Source organism: Lonchura striata, chromosome 9 (genome assembly GCF_050655825.1).
Source record: "Lonchura striata isolate lonStrDom1 chromosome 9, ASM5065582v1, whole genome shotgun sequence".
In the NCBI taxonomy this organism is placed as follows: domain Eukaryota; kingdom Metazoa; phylum Chordata; class Aves; order Passeriformes; family Estrildidae; genus Lonchura; species Lonchura striata.
Window position 1 is genome coordinate 19,332,881 of NC_140711.1, and position 19,056 is coordinate 19,351,936.

General features: G+C 51.2%; 1 protein-coding gene across 1 annotated transcript in view; it reads left to right on the forward strand.

The window, feature by feature from the left end:
* The window catches only part of XXYLT1 (xyloside xylosyltransferase 1), a 32,002-nt gene extending 13,534 nt beyond the window's left edge, over positions 1-18,468 (forward strand). The window contains exons 3-4 of the mRNA XM_021536792.3: positions 5,933-6,065; positions 17,308-18,468. Of these exons, the coding sequence (XP_021392467.3) occupies positions 5,933-6,065; positions 17,308-17,704 (530 nt within the window). The 3' untranslated portion in view covers positions 17,705-18,468. The remainder of the gene's footprint in view (positions 1-5,932; positions 6,066-17,307) is intronic.
* Positions 18,469-19,056: the final 588 nt, after the last annotated feature.

Consider the following 19,056-nt stretch of genomic DNA (forward strand, 5'->3'; position numbering starts at 1 on the left):
ATAAACTGTGTGCCTCTACACTGGGCTTGTTGAGGTGCTGGCATCCCTGCCTGGCACTGCAGCTGTTCTTGTGTCCTGCTGCAGCTGAGGCTTTTAGGGACAGCTGTCTGCTGCTGCTAGGCAGTACCCTCTGGGTTACACAGGGACCTCTGGAGTCTGTCACCCACTCTGCATCCTTGCTTGGCCATGGTGCTGGCTGTGGGAGTGGAGTTTTTCTTGGCCACACGTCTCTCTGAGCCAGTGAGGGCGGAGGATTCTGCTTTCACAGCCAGCACAGGCAGCTTTGTGGATCCACTTGTTGCTCCTGCAGGCACACTGCCCATTGGAGCTGGTGGCCACTGCCCTGCTCCAAAGCAGCCCTCTAAAAGTCTCTTCTGGTCCTTTACAGCTCCTTCTTCCCTTGGGATCTTGTCCTGTCACGATGGGGGTAGCTAAAAAACCTGACTGAAAAAGAACAATTCAGAGAGGTGGAGGGGCAGCTGTCCAGATGTGCCCAGCATTTGTAAACCAGCAGACCAGAGATCCCCAGCCCTTCTGACTCCAACTCAGAGAGCTTTGATTACTTGGCTTTCTTCCTTCTGGTGGTCCAAGTCAAATGGCAAAATGAACAGCCAGCCTCTGGCCCTTCCCCACAGCCTGCTGCAGCCCTGCAACACCCAGAGCTGCAGCCAGCAGGGGACACTCCCGTCACTTGGCTGCACTGTGTGACCCATGCTGGCTGCAGCTGCTGCTGGCCCTGCAGAAGGTTCTTTGAGCTGCTCTGCCTCCAGCAGCTCCCTGTCCCAGCCCTGTCTGGCCACCACCCCGCTCTGCCTCCTGAAGGATGGAGTGGGGTCTTGCCTCCTTGTGTCGCAGGACTGGCAGGTGTTGGCTCCGTGGGAAAAGGCAAAGTGGTGTGCCTGAGTCACACAGCTGGGGCAGCAATCCCAGCAGTGCTCTTGTTGATCTGACCTCTTGAAGTACCTCTGGTTCCAGAAGTCACTGCTGTGATGCGGAGGTGTGGGGAGGTCAAGGTGCTCCCACCTGGTATGTGCCAAGTGCCAGGTTAACAGCTGGACTCTATGATCTTAAAGGTCTTTTCCAGTCTAAATAATTTCATTATTCTGTGTTGGAGAAGTCTCTCCTCATTGGCATGAAGCATCAGAATGCATAAGTCCTTAAAAACAGGTTTGCTGAGACAGGTGGAGGTGCCAGTGCAGAGGATGGCAGGAGCATGGCCAAATTACCACCAGTTTTGGAGGCAGGCCTCAGGAGTGTGTGTGAGATTTGAGCACAGTGCAGCCTGGTGGAGTGATGTCCTATCCCCTCCTGGTATCCCACTGTTGCTTGCAGCATCTCCTCTGCCAGACCAGCTGCAGGCAGGATTTTTTACTCTGAGGGTGCTGAGCTTGTGCTAACATGAGTCTGTCAGTGGGCTGGAGAGTTACAGCACTTCCAGTATTTTGATTCTTGCTTCTACTCTACATCTATTAAACCACTTTTCAGTTATCAACAATACAGACTGCAATGTTTGCTGGACAGCTTTTGCCCTTTGTGCTGTGATGGCAGCTCTCCATTTCACTGTTAAGTTCCTGGACACAGCTCTTCCCCTCTCCACTGCCAGTGGTGACATGCTGTTTCCCTGGATCTGGTGTGGTTTGTATGGAAGTGGAGGGTTTGGAGCCAAGGCCAGCACTTAGATCCCAGCCCTGCTCCTTCTGTCTGGACTCAGCTTTGCCAGGGGAGTGACCCTTATACAGAGAAAGTTGTTGGGATGAGCTTAAATTAATTTGGCTGCAGAACAGACTGTGCTGCTCTCAGCAGACTCCTGCCTTTGCATCTCCTCTTCACCTGACCCTTCATCCATTATCCTGTAGTCATAAACCCACTATTTACATTTCTTAAGAGTCCATCCTCTCATCTCAGGTTAGGGGAAAGTAGTCCTACTATATGGGCAGGTTCAAGGCTGCGCATCCCCAGGTGCTCTGAGCAATGGGAGCAGGTCCTACAGGGGTAATAGCTGCTGCTGCTGGCTCACTGCATGACATGCCCAGAGCTCTGGCTAGATCCACCAAAGCAGCTCACCTCCTCCCTGTGCCCCCTGCTGCCATTTTTTATCATGATCATGCCTGACATTTCTGGGAAAAGCAATTTCATAGAGTCTTACAATGGTTTGTTTTGGAATGAACCCTAAAGTTCATCTGTGTCCAGCCCCCCTGCCATGGACAGGTGTGCCTCCTGGTAGATCAGATTGCTCATCTAGACCAAGTTTGCTACTCAGTGTCATTCGAGTGGTGGGGTAGCCTGGCTCACTGCATACCTCCTCTACCCCTGCTGTGCCTTGGGGCAGTTTTTGGAGTCCATGCTTCCTTGGAAGGGCTGTCAGACCTGCTGCAGAAGCTGTCTGCTGCCACAGGGGCTCCTGGTTGCCTTTCTGAGCATCCAGACAACCTGCTGTGCCCCCAGCACACCAAAGGGATGCCTGTGTGCTGTCATAGCCCCACTGGGTCCTGGCAGAGAATGTGGGCAGCAGGGCATAGGGACATGACCTCTGCCTGCCTCTGCCCCCTCACTGATTGATGCTGCGGGGTGAGGCATCTCTGAACCTGGCCATTCACCTCTGGGCAGGGCTGGGGGGAGGTTTTGAGCCAAGCCTGGAGCACAGCCCTGCTGTAGCTGCTGATAGAAGGCTACAGTAAAAGATTACGAGCTTTAAATGGGGCCAACCTGTGCTATAAAGCTGTCACTGCTAATGGAGACCATCTCTGGTCTGAATGGCACGGTTCCCCTCTCCATGCCGTGGCTGGAAGAGCTGGAGCTGAACAAAGTGGAGGGTTCTACACAGTGTGGCAAAGTTAGAAAACTTACTGCTGAGCAGAACACTCAGCCTTTTCCCACATTTCCAGCTGGATCCCTCTGAGCAGCTTGTGCCTAAGAGAGCATGCGATTCCTCCACCCCCACATGGCAGGCAGGACAAAGCACTTGGCAGAAGGGTGAAAGAGCATGATACATCATAAATATTAGTGCCTGGCCCCTTGCCAGTCCCAGGCAGAGAAATCATCTCGGCCATTAATCTGTGCGTGCAGGCTGCATCTGGCAAAGTGATGCTTAATGTCACTCATGATCACTTACGTCTCAGTGTTGCAGTTCAAAAAAGCCCCTAAAATTACAAAAAATCGAAACAAAAAAAGTACTTGGTGCTTTCTGGGTCTAATTTCTTAGTGAGTATTTCCTGGGGGAAGCACAGGCACAGCATGGACCAGTGTGCTGGGGTGAGCCAAACATGGGAAGCCTCTCACGAAGGGCAGGCTTGAGAACCCAGGGTGTTTGTGTAAATAAACTGTGTGTCTCAATGCTGGGATCTTGTGGCACTACATCCCTGCCTGGCACTGCAGCTGTGCTCAGCTCAGCTGAGGCTTCTGGGACAGCTGGCTGAGCTACAGGGACTCTCCAGAGCCTTTCACCCACTGAGGTGCTGGGACAGGCAGGGTTGGAGTTGGAGCTTCCTCCAAGTTCAGCTTTCATTCTCCACTGTGATTGATTGCAGTTGGTGTTCAGCTGTAATTTTAGAGAACAATTGGATGACGTGGCTCACAGTTGATTTAATTGAAACCTGATGAGGCCGCTGTGCACCAGGGTGAGTGGTGCTGGGATGCTCCTGGGAATCCCATCCCCTCTTCCCAGCCTCGGCCTTGTAGGGCTCAGGCTCCCCACATTTCTTTGGAGCTGAGCTTGTGCTGTAAGTCCAAGGTCCTCTTGTCCTGGAGTTTTGTGACCAGTCTGGGTATTCTCAAGTGTGATAATGTTTTGGATTTGGGGGTTTGTCCCACTGTAGTTTGAGCCACTGGGGAGGTTTAGTGCATTTGGGATACTTGTTCCTCACTGCAGAAATCCACTGCTCTGTTGATTCATATGCTTGAGTTGCACTGGCCATTTCTGAGGCAGTCCAGAAGGCTGGGGGAAATTGCTTTCGGGTCAAGACCTGCTTTAGCCTGTGGTGAATTACTGTGCCTGGGGTTTAAATCTTTGCAAACAGAGGATTATGGTGATGGTAAATACTAGGTAGGCCTGAGGATTGCCATACTGACAGCTGAAGGGAGTATGGCCTTTCCCTTTAGCAGATAGAACGTGGTGGGTGTTAAAAAAATAAGATACAGCCCAAGTTGTAGTACTATTTCTCCTTGATTTATATTTCTGCTTGGGTGCTTCGCAGTGTAAGCAGTATATTTCTTGCTTAACCTCACAGGACCTTTTAGTTCTTAAATGAGGACAATGTGGTAGGTATGACCAATTGCCAAGAGTCCCAGATTAGTGCAAGATCTGTAAAAAATTCAGAGCTGCTGTACAGTCTGGGAGCTGCTGTACAGTCCAGCATCTGCTTGAAACACAAACACCAAGCAATGAATACTTTTGAAAATGCAAATCTGCACTCCTGTGCTGGTGCCTGGCTGCTCTCAGTGCCTCTGGGTCTCTAGTTCCATGGTGGCTTTGGGGGCTGAAAATAGAACCATTGCCTTCTAGCAGCCAGGAGTAGGCCTGTCCCGAGCATAACAGGGTGGGGGGATGAGGAACCATGGTGGCACTGCCTCAGCAACACCAGCCTGATGGGAAGCCTGCCCGTAGGCACAGCAGATGCAGGCAGCAGAAGGTGAGGGCAGGCAGGGCTTCTCCTGCCTGCAGGAACTGGGCAGGAGGAATGATGAAGGCTTGGTTTGCTAATTGCTCTGGAAGTGGTGGTGACAGGCAGGTCTAGCCTGCAGGGAGCTGTAAGGGCACCTGTGCATGATGAGTGGGACCAAAACATGTTGACATGGCCTTACAATCCAATTAGTGCCGAGTGCTAAGCAACCTGGCCAATTTGCTTTTGGCTTTTATAACACATATAAATAGAGGGGGCATTACATAATGCCCTGGAGATGGCTCCACTCGCAGTCCCTGAGAAGGGCTGAGCTGGCCTGGCCAGAAGATAACCATGGCTTTGCTCGTGGTTGGGAGATCTGATGGTTTGATCTTTTGTAGTGCTTGTACTTGCTGCATTGCACTTGGCCTGCTGCAATCCATGCAGCATCCCCAGATCCACCTGGGATCAGCAGTCTTGTCAAGACACATCTCCTTACACACTCTCCCCAGCAGCATCTCCATCCTTCAGTCTTGTGTGCTGCAGAGAAGACTGGGACAAATTTGGGTAGGGGCATTTGCTGTGTTAAGGACTTAGGCCCAGTCTTGAGAATAATGTCCTCCAGCTTTTCCCTGCTCTTGATGTCTCACTGCCAGTGGAAGATGCTTCCATGTTTTGCAACCCCCCTTGCCTCTGAGGATTCCACCATCAATAATAGTCTTCCAGGCTGCTGCAGATCACCAGCAGTTCTGTGCAGGCAGAGGGCTGCAGTCTCTGTAATCTCTTCCTCAGGGAGCCCATGGCAAGCTGCTGAGAGCGAATGGGTTTGTGCAGGTGATTCTGGAGGTGTCATGTGGCAAACTGATGTTGTCAATGATGGAATTGCTTTGGTATGTTGGGCCAGGGATGGATGCTCTCTGGGCTGCAGGTGGGAAACACTCATGGAGTTGGTACCTGAAAGTAAACATGGGATTTTGCAGGGCTGGTGCTACAGAAGCACTTCCAGAAAGGGAGAGAGGCTGGGTTGAAGTTCTTGTTTTTGTCAGCTATATGGAAAACAAGTCTTCTGGAAGGAAGGAGGGAGTGGATAAAAGCAGGGAGTCACCAGAAATTATTTCTGAAGTAAGCACACAGTGGTAAATGCTTAATGGTAGTTGAAGTTTATTTGTTTCATGCAGAGGTTGCAGCTGGATTGTGTTTGCTCTGAGTTGGTTGAGTCTTGCCCATGGAGCAGACCACCAAATGCTCATTGGGTTCAGCTCCTCCGGTAGCTGGTGGTAATCACAGGTTACAGGCTTGTCTTACAGTGCTGATTTTTCTCTTTGTGCTTTTAGAAATAACACGGATCATCCAGGTAGACTTGGACCTGAAGTACAAGACCAACATCCGAGACCTGTTTGATGAGTTTGACAACTTCCCAGAGGGAGCAGTCATTGGGATTGCCAGGGAAATGCAACCAGTGTACAGGTACAGCCCATTCCCGTGGGGAGCAGGGAGTGGGCAGCAGGTGGCTGGTGGCTTCTCTTCAGCTCAGGTTGCTCTTTGGAAAAATACCTGGGGAGCAATGGTCTCCTTGCTTTAATCCCTAGAGGGGGACTTAATCTGAAACTTGAGCAAACCATACAGTGTTGCTGTGGTTTGTTTACTTGTTCTCACACACCATCACAAGACTTCAAGAGACAAATTCTTGATCATCAGTGCCAAAATCCATGCCTGGACTCTAGTACATCTAGAGGCATGTTTGCCCAGCGCTGCCTGCTGAGGTGCTGTAATTGTTTGTGTGTTGGCACTCTGAAGTTTTGGCTGAGAGTATTGCAGAGAATAGGGATTGAGGTTGGGCAACAGTGAGGTTCTGTGTCCCTGGAGTGCACTTCCTGCTTGCCCCAGGGAAGGTTGAAGATACAACTCTTGCTGACCTGGGCTTGCAAGCATGAAGGTGGCCATATGGTCCCTTGCTTTTCAGACCCTTGGTCCACCAGCCACTGCCAACTGTGCAGAATGCCTTAATGGATCTCAGCAGAGTTGAGTTTGAGCATCTGAGATGGGTTGGCTAGATTTGCTAATCCTAATGGAAAAGTTCTTGGAGAAAGATAAAAAAGCCTAAGAGGTCTGTATGTCTTTTCCTTCCCTGCTGGAAGCCTACTTCCCTACTGAGCCTCTTAAGACATGACCAGCAGCACTCTTGGGCAAAGGCTGAGCTGCAAAGATCTGGACCAGCCTTTCTTGCTGCTTGTGCATACAGATGAGAAGAGGATAGAGGCAGAGAGAGGTTCATCAACAGGGGTTGATGGTTGTTAATCACCACCAATTGCTTCCTGGAAGCCTAAACCGTATGACAGAATGTGATTGCTCAAACTGCAGAAGTCACTACTATTTCTGAGCTAGAAAAAAGACATCTCTCTGTGGCTTAAGTGTTGCCTCTCTCCTGGTTTGTACTCTTGGCAGGAAGAGCTGGGACTAGAGGAGCACAGATGCTGAGATCTTGTCTCCATAGGGTGGCACCATGCTCAGAGAGTAGAGGGCTCCTGTATCTGCTTTGGGTGTCCTGACAGGATTTTGGTGCCCAGAATGGTAAATCCAGCCCCAGTTAATCATATCCAATTGTTAGGGCTTGAAGGGGGATGGAGTGAAGAGCCACAGCCTGCGGGGCTGCTCGGCCCAGCAGGGCAGATCCCTGTTGTTAGTGGTGCTGGAACGGGGTAAATCAAGCACTCGTTTGCCTGCAATTAGTACAGGGTGGAATCACTTTGTTTTTGTCTCTGCAGGGTTTTGCATTATTTCACTGCATAACTAAGGAGAGGGGATGGTGATCTGCTGCCTGGATGTGGTTTGTGGGACTGGGTGTGCCTTGAGGGGACTGAATTAAGGTTTGGGGTGCTCTGCTGGAGAGCCTTTCAGCATGGCAGGGGACAAGGCAGGGGATCATGGGGCTGAGCACTGAATACCTGACCCAAGCCATAGCTCTGTTCTCCCCCTCCTGCCACCCGCGGTGGGGACAAACATGCCAAGCAATAACAGCCCTCACAGGCTGCATTCTTGGGCTGAACTTTCTGTTGTTGCATTTTTGACATTTTGGGTCACTTTGGGCTATGTTGTGCTTTTCTTCTTGTGTTGTTTTGATCTTCATGTGAAAACAAGTTCTTGATCTTTCTTGTCGCCAGATCACCCGTTGTGGGGCGAGCTGTGCAAACTCCAACCTGCCCTCCTGCCAAACCCTGCACCCTGTGGGGCTCGCACCTCACTGCTAAAAGGGTTTCTAGACACAAACATGAGCTGACAAAGCATGGATGTCATTGTAAAAAAAAAAAACTTCTTGACTATTTTTATACTTTTAGAAAGATAAAAAATATCTTGTAGGTGTGAAATAACAGGTGTCAATTCCAGCTGTGTTGTTTGCCATGTGTGCAGGCTTGAAGCATCAGTTGGGAAGATGGTTGTGGGGAGGGAGGAGGACTACAGGGCAATTGTGGGGTCTCTGCGTTGCCACTCACATTTTCCTCACCGTTTCACACAGCTCTCTGCAGCACTAGCACTGCCCCAAAGCATCAGAGGACCTGGGGCAAATTAGCAGAGCTGTCCTGAGCTTGCTGATGGAGCTGTGGACTTGTTCCCTGGGTCAGAGTAAGCCAGAAAGGCTCTGGGTGCCATCTTTCCTGCTGTGTAGCAATGGGAAAGATGGATGGAGATCAACCCACCATCTGTTTCCATCAGCTACCTGTTGGCTGCCTGGCTGTGGGCTGCTCTTTGCAGGCACAGGTTGGGGCTGCAGAAGGCTCAGGCTGCTGCACCAGTGCAGTGAGCAGCGCTGGGCACAGACATTTACGGGAAATGGAGGAGTAAGAGAACAGCGAATCGGAAACATCCCGGAGCCTGTCTGCATATCCTGAAGGTAGGGGAAACCTCCAGACAGCAAAACAGGATGGCACGGGAGTGTTTCCACTGGCTTGACTCATGCTGAAAAAATGCCCGGCCACTGTTTGTCTTGGACAAACACATTTCTCTGAGCAACAGGATCTCCCGGCCCTCCTGCCAGGCCAGTGCTGGGATTTAACTGTTGCACAGTCTGGAGTTGATCTGTCCTTCAGGGCCATTCAGGGTGAGTTGGAGGGGCCTGTGGAGAGCAGTAGCTCCTGCTGAAGCTGGACATAGATTACTTTGCAGTGTCTGGCAGGGAGTCCCTGGATGCAGGGGGGCAGGTGGCAGGAGCCTGTGTCATGTGCAGGAAGTGATCTGAGGTCCGAGCCTCCGGCGTCAGGTTTCTGTCTCCAGCCACGGCAGGGAAAAGAGGCACCCGTCCATGGGTCAGGCATGTTGTCCTTCCTGTGGCTTTTGGATCCAGCGTGGGACATGGGCTATGGTCAACACCTCTGTGGATAGGGTTGCGGGCAGAGTTTCATCCCACAAGAGGCTGCCACCATGGTGGGGTTGTTGAGGACACTGGTACTGTGCAGTCGCCTTCTAGATGCTTCTGGGCTTTCCATGGCAGCACCAGATTCGCCCTGGCAGGCTGTTGTTTGAATATTGACCTGCAGAAGAACCTCTTCCCAGGCCAACTTATGTCTGCTCATGTGTCTGCCTGCAGAGGGTTCAGACTGTGGCCAAGATCAGGAGCTCTGGCTTCAGTGGGAGTGATTCTGATCTAAAGATTAGACTCTGCTTCTGACGTTTGCATCATCCAAAAGGCTTTCCATGCGAGGAGGTGCTTCTTCAGAGTCAGAATCTTAATTAAAAGTCCTGTTGTCCCCTGCAGCATTTCAGCTGTTCAGTTTTGCTGGCCAATCCTGCTCACCAGGCTACATAGAGTGAGTGATAATGGTCTGTATAAATATTTATGTTGTACTGAGCCTTCCGTGCCAGATCGTGGTCAAATTGAGAAGTCTAAGCTCTCTGGTGCTCTTGAGCCCTGCTAAGAAACCTGCAGAGAAGCATTGCAGATGTAGCCTGCATGGGAGTGACCAGATGGGCAGGCAGGTCACTGTCCTTTGGGGGGGTGTGTGGGTACATGCCCGACCTGTGGAGCAGCTCAGCCGTGCTCCCAGCAGTGTAGCTGTGCCATGGCTGGTGATGGAAGCACGGCCTGCTGCCCCTCAGCCTGCTGGCCAGGTGTGAGCACTGGGGCCTCACCTGGGGCATAGCAGAGTCTCCAGCAGGGCATGACAATGGCATCCTCACACCAGTGCAGCCCGGACCTATCTGTGCCTCCCTGCCAGCCTAGCTTGGCTCAGCACCTGTTCCCAGACACAGGAGCTCAGTGCTGCCAGGTGCTAAAGGATAGTATTCCTCATTTCAAAGCAGCCTTGTGATTGAGAGGAACAGGGTGGGGAAATACTCTGGCACTCCCCAAAATGTCCTGAAAGCTCTCAGATTACTAAAGGCAGAGCTTAAGCCCTATTCTTACTGTGTTTCCTGGTTCTAGACCCGTCTGGTCACACTGGTGGCATATGAGAGGAAGCAGAGCAGTGGTATTGATTGCACAGCTGCTCTTGGCCTGACCCTGGGCCCGTGTGCCACGCTGTGCTCCCTGCTCCCATTCCCACAGCCATCCCAGCCTCTCCTCTGCCTAAGCACTGCTGCTGCTGGCACTGCCAGTGGCAGTGGGCTCTGGGTGCTCACCAGTGTGCCAGCACCACCTGGGGCCCTCAGAACTGCCCCCATCACACTCCCCTTGAAGGTCTCCTTGGGAAGGAATGGTCAGCTGGCAACAGGGAGGACTTAACCCACAGGTCCTCAGATGGGTGCTTTTACCCCCTCCAGGTAGGAGGAAGATATCTGCTGTGAAGATGGGCCTCAGGAGAAGTCCCAGAGCTTCACAGGTCCGGGAATGCACACAGCCAGGGCTGGAAGGGTGGCTACTGCTTCCATTTCTGCTGTTGGGTGAGATCTTTACTGCTATCTCCCATGTCAAGAAGTTAATTAAAGCTTGAGGCGTCTTGGGAATCTACAGTGTTGGAAATGATAAAAGTTTGTCCAGTAGGAAGGGATATCTACATCAAAGGGGCAGCTGCAGACTACAAAGGGCCGACACTTGGGTCTCTGTGTGGCTGCAAGGCCATTCACCTTTGCCTCTGCCTACAACCTAGGAAGAACTCAAACAGGACATTATTTTGTAGAAAGGAAAGGCTTTGTTTCTGCTTGTAATCATGTGGGAGCTGCTGTAAGTGTGCTGTGTGCTCAGTGACATGAGTTTTGTTTGTTTGAGAGCTGCTGAAACAACCCAGAGAGGCCCATTAGTGGGTGGAAGCGGGACTGTGCAGCTCCGGACACGGAGCCGCGGCGCTTGCGGTGCTGGGTGTTTGTGGGACCTCAGCGGCACCGGCGCTAAGTCACGTTGTCAGATGTTTGGAAGAGGAAAGGAGTTATCCTGGACTGTGAGCAGGCTAATGCTAAATCCATAGCTGGGCCAGGCTGTCAGAGTCTGGGCTGAGACGGTACATTCTGTACCTTCTCTTGGGATCTAAAAAAATCCCCAAAGTACAGCTGACAGCTGCGAGCCAGGAGCAGCTGGATTTTCCCTTGCTGAGGCAGCAGTGGTGGTTGTAAGATGTAACACTGCAGGTGGGCTGCTGCCTGCGATGGAGCTTTCCAGAACTGAAGATAACCATCTCCAGCAGGCAGGTCCTCCTGTCTGAGTTTTCCTGGTTTTGTGAACTTTTCATGCAGGCAGGTGGCCCTGACTTGGAGACTTTACTCTTTTCCAAGGGCTTTTGCCCTGAGGAAGCAGGGATCTGGCTTCCACAAAAGGTTCTGTTCCCCAGGCCCTTCAGGAGTAAAGGCAGGAGAATTTGTTCCTGCCATTTGTGCCATGGTGATGTCAATGCTGCCTGCCCACAGTCCTGCAAGCCCCAAACCCTGTGCACTTTGGATTTTAAACCATTTCAAGACTTTGATTTGGTTTGTAGCAAGCACTCCTGTTCAATGCATGGGGAAAACGGTTCTAGGAATTGGTTTGGCAGTGGCTGCCAAGAAGCAGCCAAAATTACAGAACAAACAGAACCAGCAAGGAATTGGAAGCAGAATTAATTTCAGGAATTCAGCTTTACCTCTGATTTAAAAAATTATCCAAAGAGGTAAAGGGTTGTGTTGTTTACAACTGTGAATATCATTAATATATAGGACCTGTCCAATTTATTCCCACTACGATGCAAACTTGAAATGTTATTTAAAACAATGAGTAAATTGGATGAGATCTGACAACCAGAGCTGTGCATTGATTAGCACAAATAGTATTAATAATATTAAGCAGCAGGTGAGCTTCTGTGAAGGGAGAGCATCTTCCCTGTTCCTGAGTTCCACTGGCAGGCAAAGGTGTCCCAGAACAGGCAGCCTGTGCTTCCAAGGCATGCAGGAAAACACTGCCAGAACAGAGTTTATTTGCTGTTGTTAATAGAAATCTGCCATTTTAGCAGTAATTAGGCCCACAGTGTTCTAGAGTGTCCCTGTGGATGGGTTGCCCCCCTTCCTGTACTGGTGCTGATAGAGGATGGTCTCACACACACAAGTTGTTGCTCTGTGGTGCCATGAGTGCCATTTGCTGTACAGATGGAAGGGAACTGCTGTGACCCAGACAGGAATTTGTGGCCCAGAGGTGGTCCCACCTCTGTTTTGCAGATGATTTTAGCACTGGTGTGGGGTGTACAAATGTTTGGTGGTGTGGAGGGCCGCACCTGAAAATCTGTCCCAAAGAAAGGTTTTGCTCACAGGCTGTGTTCACAAGTTGTCATTTGTCATCTATTTAAGAGTTCCCATTTTTGGACTAAGTCCACGGAGAAATGTCATCAGTGAGAATCAATTTGCTGCTCTAAATACAGGCCTTTTAAAAGTTTGGCATGCTGGCTGGGCTGTGGTAGAAACCAGCACTGTACAGACATAATTTGTGCATTACGTGAGAAGTTTATTAAGGAATTACTAATGTCCTCATCAAAGAGCTCAGTCTGTTGCTTCATCAGTATTTTCCATGGGAGGGCTGAAGGTCTGCCTGAGTTGGACCTTTACCCTGAACCCATCAGAGAAGTGTAAGGTAGTCCTGGTGTGCACACCAACACATCCTGCCCTTTGTTCTAGGATGGAAATTGGCATTGTTTTACCTCGAGTTGACATTTTCCCCTGCAGGGCAAGGACTACTGCTGTGTTGGTGATGCCACTGCATATCACTGGGTACATGGTGCTCCTGAGAAGCATGGAGCCGGGATTTCCTGGGTTGCACAAGCTGTTCAGCCTCAGCTCAGGTGCTGTGGCATGGGCTGGTACTGAACCTGCTGCCCTGACTCGTTAAGGGGTTTAGCAATTGCACATGGAAAATAAGCATTTAGTAACAAGGGCTGCTTTGTTGCAAAGCCGCTGAGCTCACCAGGCTGAGGTCTGGCTGCTAGGGCAGGAGGAGGGAGCTGGGTTGGATGTTGCCCCGAATGGTTGCCTCCCTTTGTGTGGCAGAAGCTTGGAAAGGCCCACTTTCATTGCAGCACTATCTTCTGGAGGTGGGAGCAGAGGGAAGAAGGGGAGCTGTCCTTTTCCTGCATGTTAATCTTAATTGAACACAGAGATGGTAAGGGGCTGACAGCTGCCTGCCACAGTGAGGATTAGCCAAGAGGAGAAGGGTGCAGGGAGGTTTCTTGGCTGTGATCTTACTTTGTGCTAAGGATGAAGGGGGAAAGCCACCATCACCCTCTGAATGTACCATGCCATCATTTCCATCACTCTTCCCTTCCCACTGCCCATACCCTCTCCTCCAGGCAGGGCAGAAGCTGCTATCAGGGTCTCCCCTTTGCTTTCTGCCATTTCAAGCACATCCCCTGTCCCCATCGGGACACTGCATACTTCACATTGGAGTCCCCATCCCATCTGCCTCTTAGAGCAGCTCTCTGGGGCCCTGCAGGTCTCAGGCACCACCAGATGGACAGCTCAGCCAGGGATTGCTTGGTGGGACCACAGCCAGGTGCCATGTCCTCCTGCCACCCTGGGGGAGTCCTGGCAGCACACGGAGCAGGGAGCAAGGTGCACTTGTGCCTCGCTGCTCATTGCACAGGAGCAGTAGTGTTTGCCAGCTGGGTAAGTGCCTGCAGCTGGGGATAACACGGGCAGCCATCCATGTTCTGATTCAGGAGCTGAACAACATATTTGGAGGTAGGAGAGTGTATGCTTGTTTTAGTTGGTGTTTGGGCTGGCAGGGCTGCTGTCAGAGTGGCTCAGAGAGGGATGGCTGGAAGCTCGGGCATCCAGCTGCTTTAGCAGAGGTTTCCGGCTTATCCCATGAAGTTGTTCCATAACCCAGAGCTGAAGTACATGAGTGGAAGTTCACAGATTTTAACAAAGTTTTTCCCATACTTGTTTGCCCCTTGCTGCTGAGAAGGCCCTACAGAGTACAGATGGTGGGTGGAGGGGTCCCTGCTGGCCTGGCCGCTGTCCCCAGCGATTTGGAAGGTGTGATGGCAGCTTTGTGAGCTGGGGCTCGTGACTGCTGGGCTGCGAGGCAGGGGAGGTGCGGCCGCAGCGCCCTGTGCTGGGCCAACAAGGGAAGTCCTGCTGGAAGCAGCGTTTTTTATCTGGGCTGCTTTTGAATGCTTGGAAATGCTCTTCTCCAGATGTTTCCTAGCACACGCCAGCTCTGTTTATAAACAGCTCCTCAAAGCAAAGCCTGTTGGGGCTGCAGGCGGGTGCTCGCGGCAGGCCCCGCACGGCTCCCCTGCACCATGGCACGGGGTCTGGGGCCACAGGTCACCTCTGTCCCCTCCCATCTAGATGGGTTAGAGCAGTTAACAAAAGCCCCAAATGTCTCCTCTTCCTTTCTCCTCCCTTTCTCCTGGCTAACAGCTTCCTGTCCCAATGCATCCTGGTGGTGCTGCCTTCCTGCCCAGGCTTTTGCTGCTGGGGGCACAGAGAGGAGGGCACACTGCCCTGCCTGAGCTGCCCGTTCCCAGGGAGATCCTAGCCACTCCAGGGGCTTGGGTCAGGGAGACATTTCCATTGCATCCAGCTGAGGTTCAGTTCCTTGATGATTATCTCAAGGACACATCCTGACAGCACACTCATCCAGCCCCTGGAGTTTTGCCCTTATGTTTTGCCAAAATTTGAGGTGGGTGCCAAGGGGCAATGTCAAGCAGGACAGAGTGGAGTGGGTGCAGGCTGTGTCAGCTGTTTGGCTGGTTGTTGTGCTTTGCCAGTCCCATCTCCTCCAAAGAGAACAATGCTCTCATACTCGTCACTCCTTCCACTTCTAACTGGGTGGAGGTGCCTTTCAGCCATGCTCTTCTCTGTCCTGGCTCCTACAGGACAGGACCAAAATTGCTTGAAAGACAAAAGCCAAGATAAATCCTGTCTAAACAGCTGCTGCCAGTGGCCCTGCCAGGATACCTTTCCCTTGGTAAGGGAGAGGCTGTTGTGCTCAGCTGTGAGCAGGTTGCCAAAACATCAGCACTGCAGAGCCACCTGCAGCTCATCACATCCTGGATCTCACCTCAGCATCACTCCCTGTGGACGGCCCTGCCCTCCCTGTCAGCCCCACACCCCTCACAGAGCGGGGGGAGAACAGCCCTGTCACAGCCAGTGCTGGGAGGAAGGGCTGAACAATTGCTGCTTGTCAGTCAGTCTGTCTCCTCTTCCTGTAGAAAAGGGCACGTTATCAGCCATCCACAAATCATCTAGGGAACAGCATTGCTGAAAAATTGAGTCATGTGATACAGGTTTGCTTTAGCCCTACCATGGCCTGGCAATGCTGAGCGCCTGGGTGCATCCAATGTTTTTATCCTGGCTGCTTGCAGTGGCTGTAATCTTGTCCCTTAGCTTGGGCAGCATGTTTGGAGGTAAGAATGTGAAAGAAATCAGCTTCACTGCTGGGGAGCTGGAAATGTGCTCCCTCTGTGGCACTGCTTAACCTCTCCCTCCTGTCAGCTTCCAGCGTAATGTTCTGGGCAGGGGGATGACTTTGGCACTGCTAGGGAGAAGCAGAGAGCAGAGGATGCAGAGCTGGGCTTGAGCCACTCCCTGGATCTGAGCACTTCAGGAGGCTGATTGGTACATGGCTGGGGCTTATCTTTGCAGGTTTAGCTTCCCTCTAATGCTGCATGGAGAATGTTTTGCCTCCCTTTTCTAAGGAGCAACTCATCCATGAGTTGTCTTTGCCTGTCCTCAAGACACAGCTGCTCTTCACAGAGGCAGAGCTCTTTATCCTTTCCCCACCCTTCAGATCCAACAAGCACTGCTGCCCATGAGCTCTGATGAGGCAGTCTGTCCTTCACTCCCCTTCCCTAGGAAGCATGGATATGACTGCTACAAGACTGTGCCCTCCTTCCATGGAAAACTGGCACTGGGAAAAACCCTTTCCATTCTGAATCAGGTGGAAGGGAGTGGTGTCAAGACCCTTAATGAAATGGGAAATATCTATGCTTTAATGGAAAGTTTTAAGGAAGTGATGCTGCATGATTCTTGTGGTTCTCCAGATCAGGAAATAAAAAAGATATTCACAGTTCACATCATTAACACATCCACATTTCTGCTGAGGAAAAAAAATAGAAAAAAAATAGATCCTTTTTCTGCTGGGATAATTCTGCTGGTGGCTGTGTAATCCTTGGCCAGTTGCTTTGCTGGGGACGGGACCCAGAGCACAGGCCAGAAGGATGGATTTGATAGTCTGATCTCTGTATAAGCTGTAGGAATCCCTGAGGAAGTGCCTGTGGGAGGTCAACACGTCTTCTTAGAAGAAAAATTTAAATTTAAATGCTTAGAGTAGAGAGCATTGCATCTGGAGCTGTCCCAGGGGCAAATGTCCCTGCATCTTCTTACATCTGAGGGAGTCCAGCTTCAGCTTCCAAGCATGAGACCACTTTAAACATTTGGGTGCTAAATCTTCCAAGTTCTCGTTGCCTTGAGCTGCATGGAGACTTGGATGGTGTCTGACAGGTTTGAAGAGGAACCAGTGGCAGGCTTGCCTTATTCTTTCTAACAGTGTTTCTCCTTGACATTTTCACAGCAAGGTGTAAAAAAACCCATCTGTAACTTTAAGTGTGAGGGCTGGAAGGAGAGAGCAGTGCTGGCAGCCCTGGGCTGTGAGATGGTGGTGGGGTCATGGGTCCCTCTTGCCTTCCTCTAAAACAACAGGCTCAGACTGCTCTCAGGTGCTCAGCTTTGCAGCAGAGGATGCTGTGTGAGGGAAGAAGACTTTCAGATTGAATGGGTGCAATTTTGGAGGGCAGATCTAACTACCTGGGGAATAGCATGGGATTAATTCAATTCCTGCAAGTAGCCAGTGTATGTATGGTGAGGCATATGCTCTGACACAGGACTGAGAAAGGAGCCAAAGAAATTTCTTGGTTGCTTGCTTAGGTAATTGAAATTAGGACACTTCTGATGGTTCACCCAAGGCACTGGGGATGTGGTTTTGTCTCTCTGCACAGCCGTGTGAGCAGTCACACGATCCTGTGTCCACTTGACTCACCAGAGTGATGCTGGTAGAAACAAAAGGAGCTTTGGGATATGGTAAGCAGTGTGGTTTGAAGTCTGGACAATATCCTGTGCATGGGGATGGAGAGAAAAGCAGCCTGTGAAGCACTGGCTGTTCTGGTAGGCTGGGTGCCTCCAGACAGAAGACAAGCATGGTGAGATCCCTTGGTTGTGTGGTAGATCCTGTGCTGTGACCCAGACCTGCCTAGACTTGAGGTGGCTGCTTTTCAGGCTGCCCTCCCTGATATCCCTGTGCCTGTTCTTCCTCTCTTTCCAGGCACACCTTCTGGCAGTATCGCCGTGAGAACCCCCAAACCAAAGTGGGGGAGCCCCCTCCTGATGGGCTGCCAGGCTTCAACAGTGGTGTCCTGCTCCTGAACCTGGAAGCCATGAGGCAATCCAAGCTCTACAACCAGCTGCTGGAGCCCAGCATGGTGCAGAAGCTGACGGAGAAGTACCACTTCAAGGGCCACCTTGGGGACCAGGATTTCTTCACTATGGTGGGGATGGAGCATCCAGAGCTTTTCCATGTTCTTGACTGCACATGGAACCGGCAGCTTTGCACGTGGTGGAGGGACCATGGCTACAGCGATGTGTTTGACCAGTACTTCCAGTGTGAGGGGGAGGTCAGAATTTACCATGGCAACTGCAACACCCCGATCCCTGAAGACTAAGGCACCCGCTGCCCCCAGGGGCAGCTCTTGACTGCAGCAAGGCCTGTAAAGCCATAGTGGCACTAACAGTCCCTCAGGAAGGGTGAACAGTGCTGATCCAGCATAGTCTAAGGGAATCTAGGATCCCAAGAGCATTCAGTATCCCACTGCCTGTAGCCTCACCCTTCAAGAGGAAAGGCAGTTCAGTTCTTGGAACAGGACCTCCACAGCCCCTGTATCCAGGGCTCAGCTCTTGGCTCTGCTTGGCCGAGTCCATGGTGCCAAGTCTAAGTTCATCTGTGCCTCAGCTGCTGGCGCATGGGAACAACCTAGGGGCCATCAGAGACTGCTGCTTTTGCACGAGGCAGGGTCCAGCTCCCTGGGTGCTGTGCAGCTTGGGCTTGTCTGATGGTTGGCAGGAGTCCCCAGTGGGCAGTTGGATTTCATTTGTCACTCCTTGGGTGGCCCATTTCTGCACCTCATGCAGAGAATTGGTCTGGTCCCTCTGGAAAGCAGACACTGTCCTCAGGCCATCTTACTTTTGAAGCATTCCAGAAAGGCGAGAGGGCTTTAAAGACTGAAAGCTGCTTTAAATTGGGTTACTTACAAACAAAAATTGAATGCTAGATAAGCTTTAAAGCCTTCTGTTGGTTCTTATTAGCAATAAAAGCTTTACTGCCCTATGTTGTCCTAGAAGTGTTCAGTGAGTGTGTAGCAATAGGTTCATTTTTCTAGCTTTGCCTTTAATCTTTTATACAAGAATAAAGCTGCAGATATCAGACACACTTGGCTGTTTTTCTGTGGCACAACTGAAGTCCTGTGCAATAGGAGGTTTCCTGTACTTATCATGCTTAAAAAGTAGCTGATGTGTATCTGCTGGGCAGTTGAGTGTGGTGACCCACATAGTTGATCTGTCCTATGTGATGTTGCAAATAAACAAGCTGGATTTTTAAAGATGATTGCCACCCTAGCCAGGGTTGGTTTGGAGGGAGCTGGGAGCTGCCTGTGCTGTGAGTGAGTGAGCTTCAGGCTGAGCACGCTGTTCCTTGAATAAATGCTGCCTTGGTGAGCCTGGCTGGTGGGTGAGCTCCTGCACAGGTCTGTGTCAGGGATGTGCATGGCTCGTTAACCACGTCCAGCCCACGGCTCATTAAGCATGTCCAGCCCAACCCAGCTTATTTTACACTGTGTGTGCATCTGTGTGATGTGCACATGCAAGAAAGAGGCGTGGGGACCCAATTGTGGCTTAGCCTAATAACAGAATGCACCATATACGTGGCAGGAGTTTCCTGGGCTCCTTCTCTCTTGCCCATGGATGAGTTTACTGGGGGAGAGGCTCTCCTCCCTCAAACTGATGTGCAGAGACAGCAGGC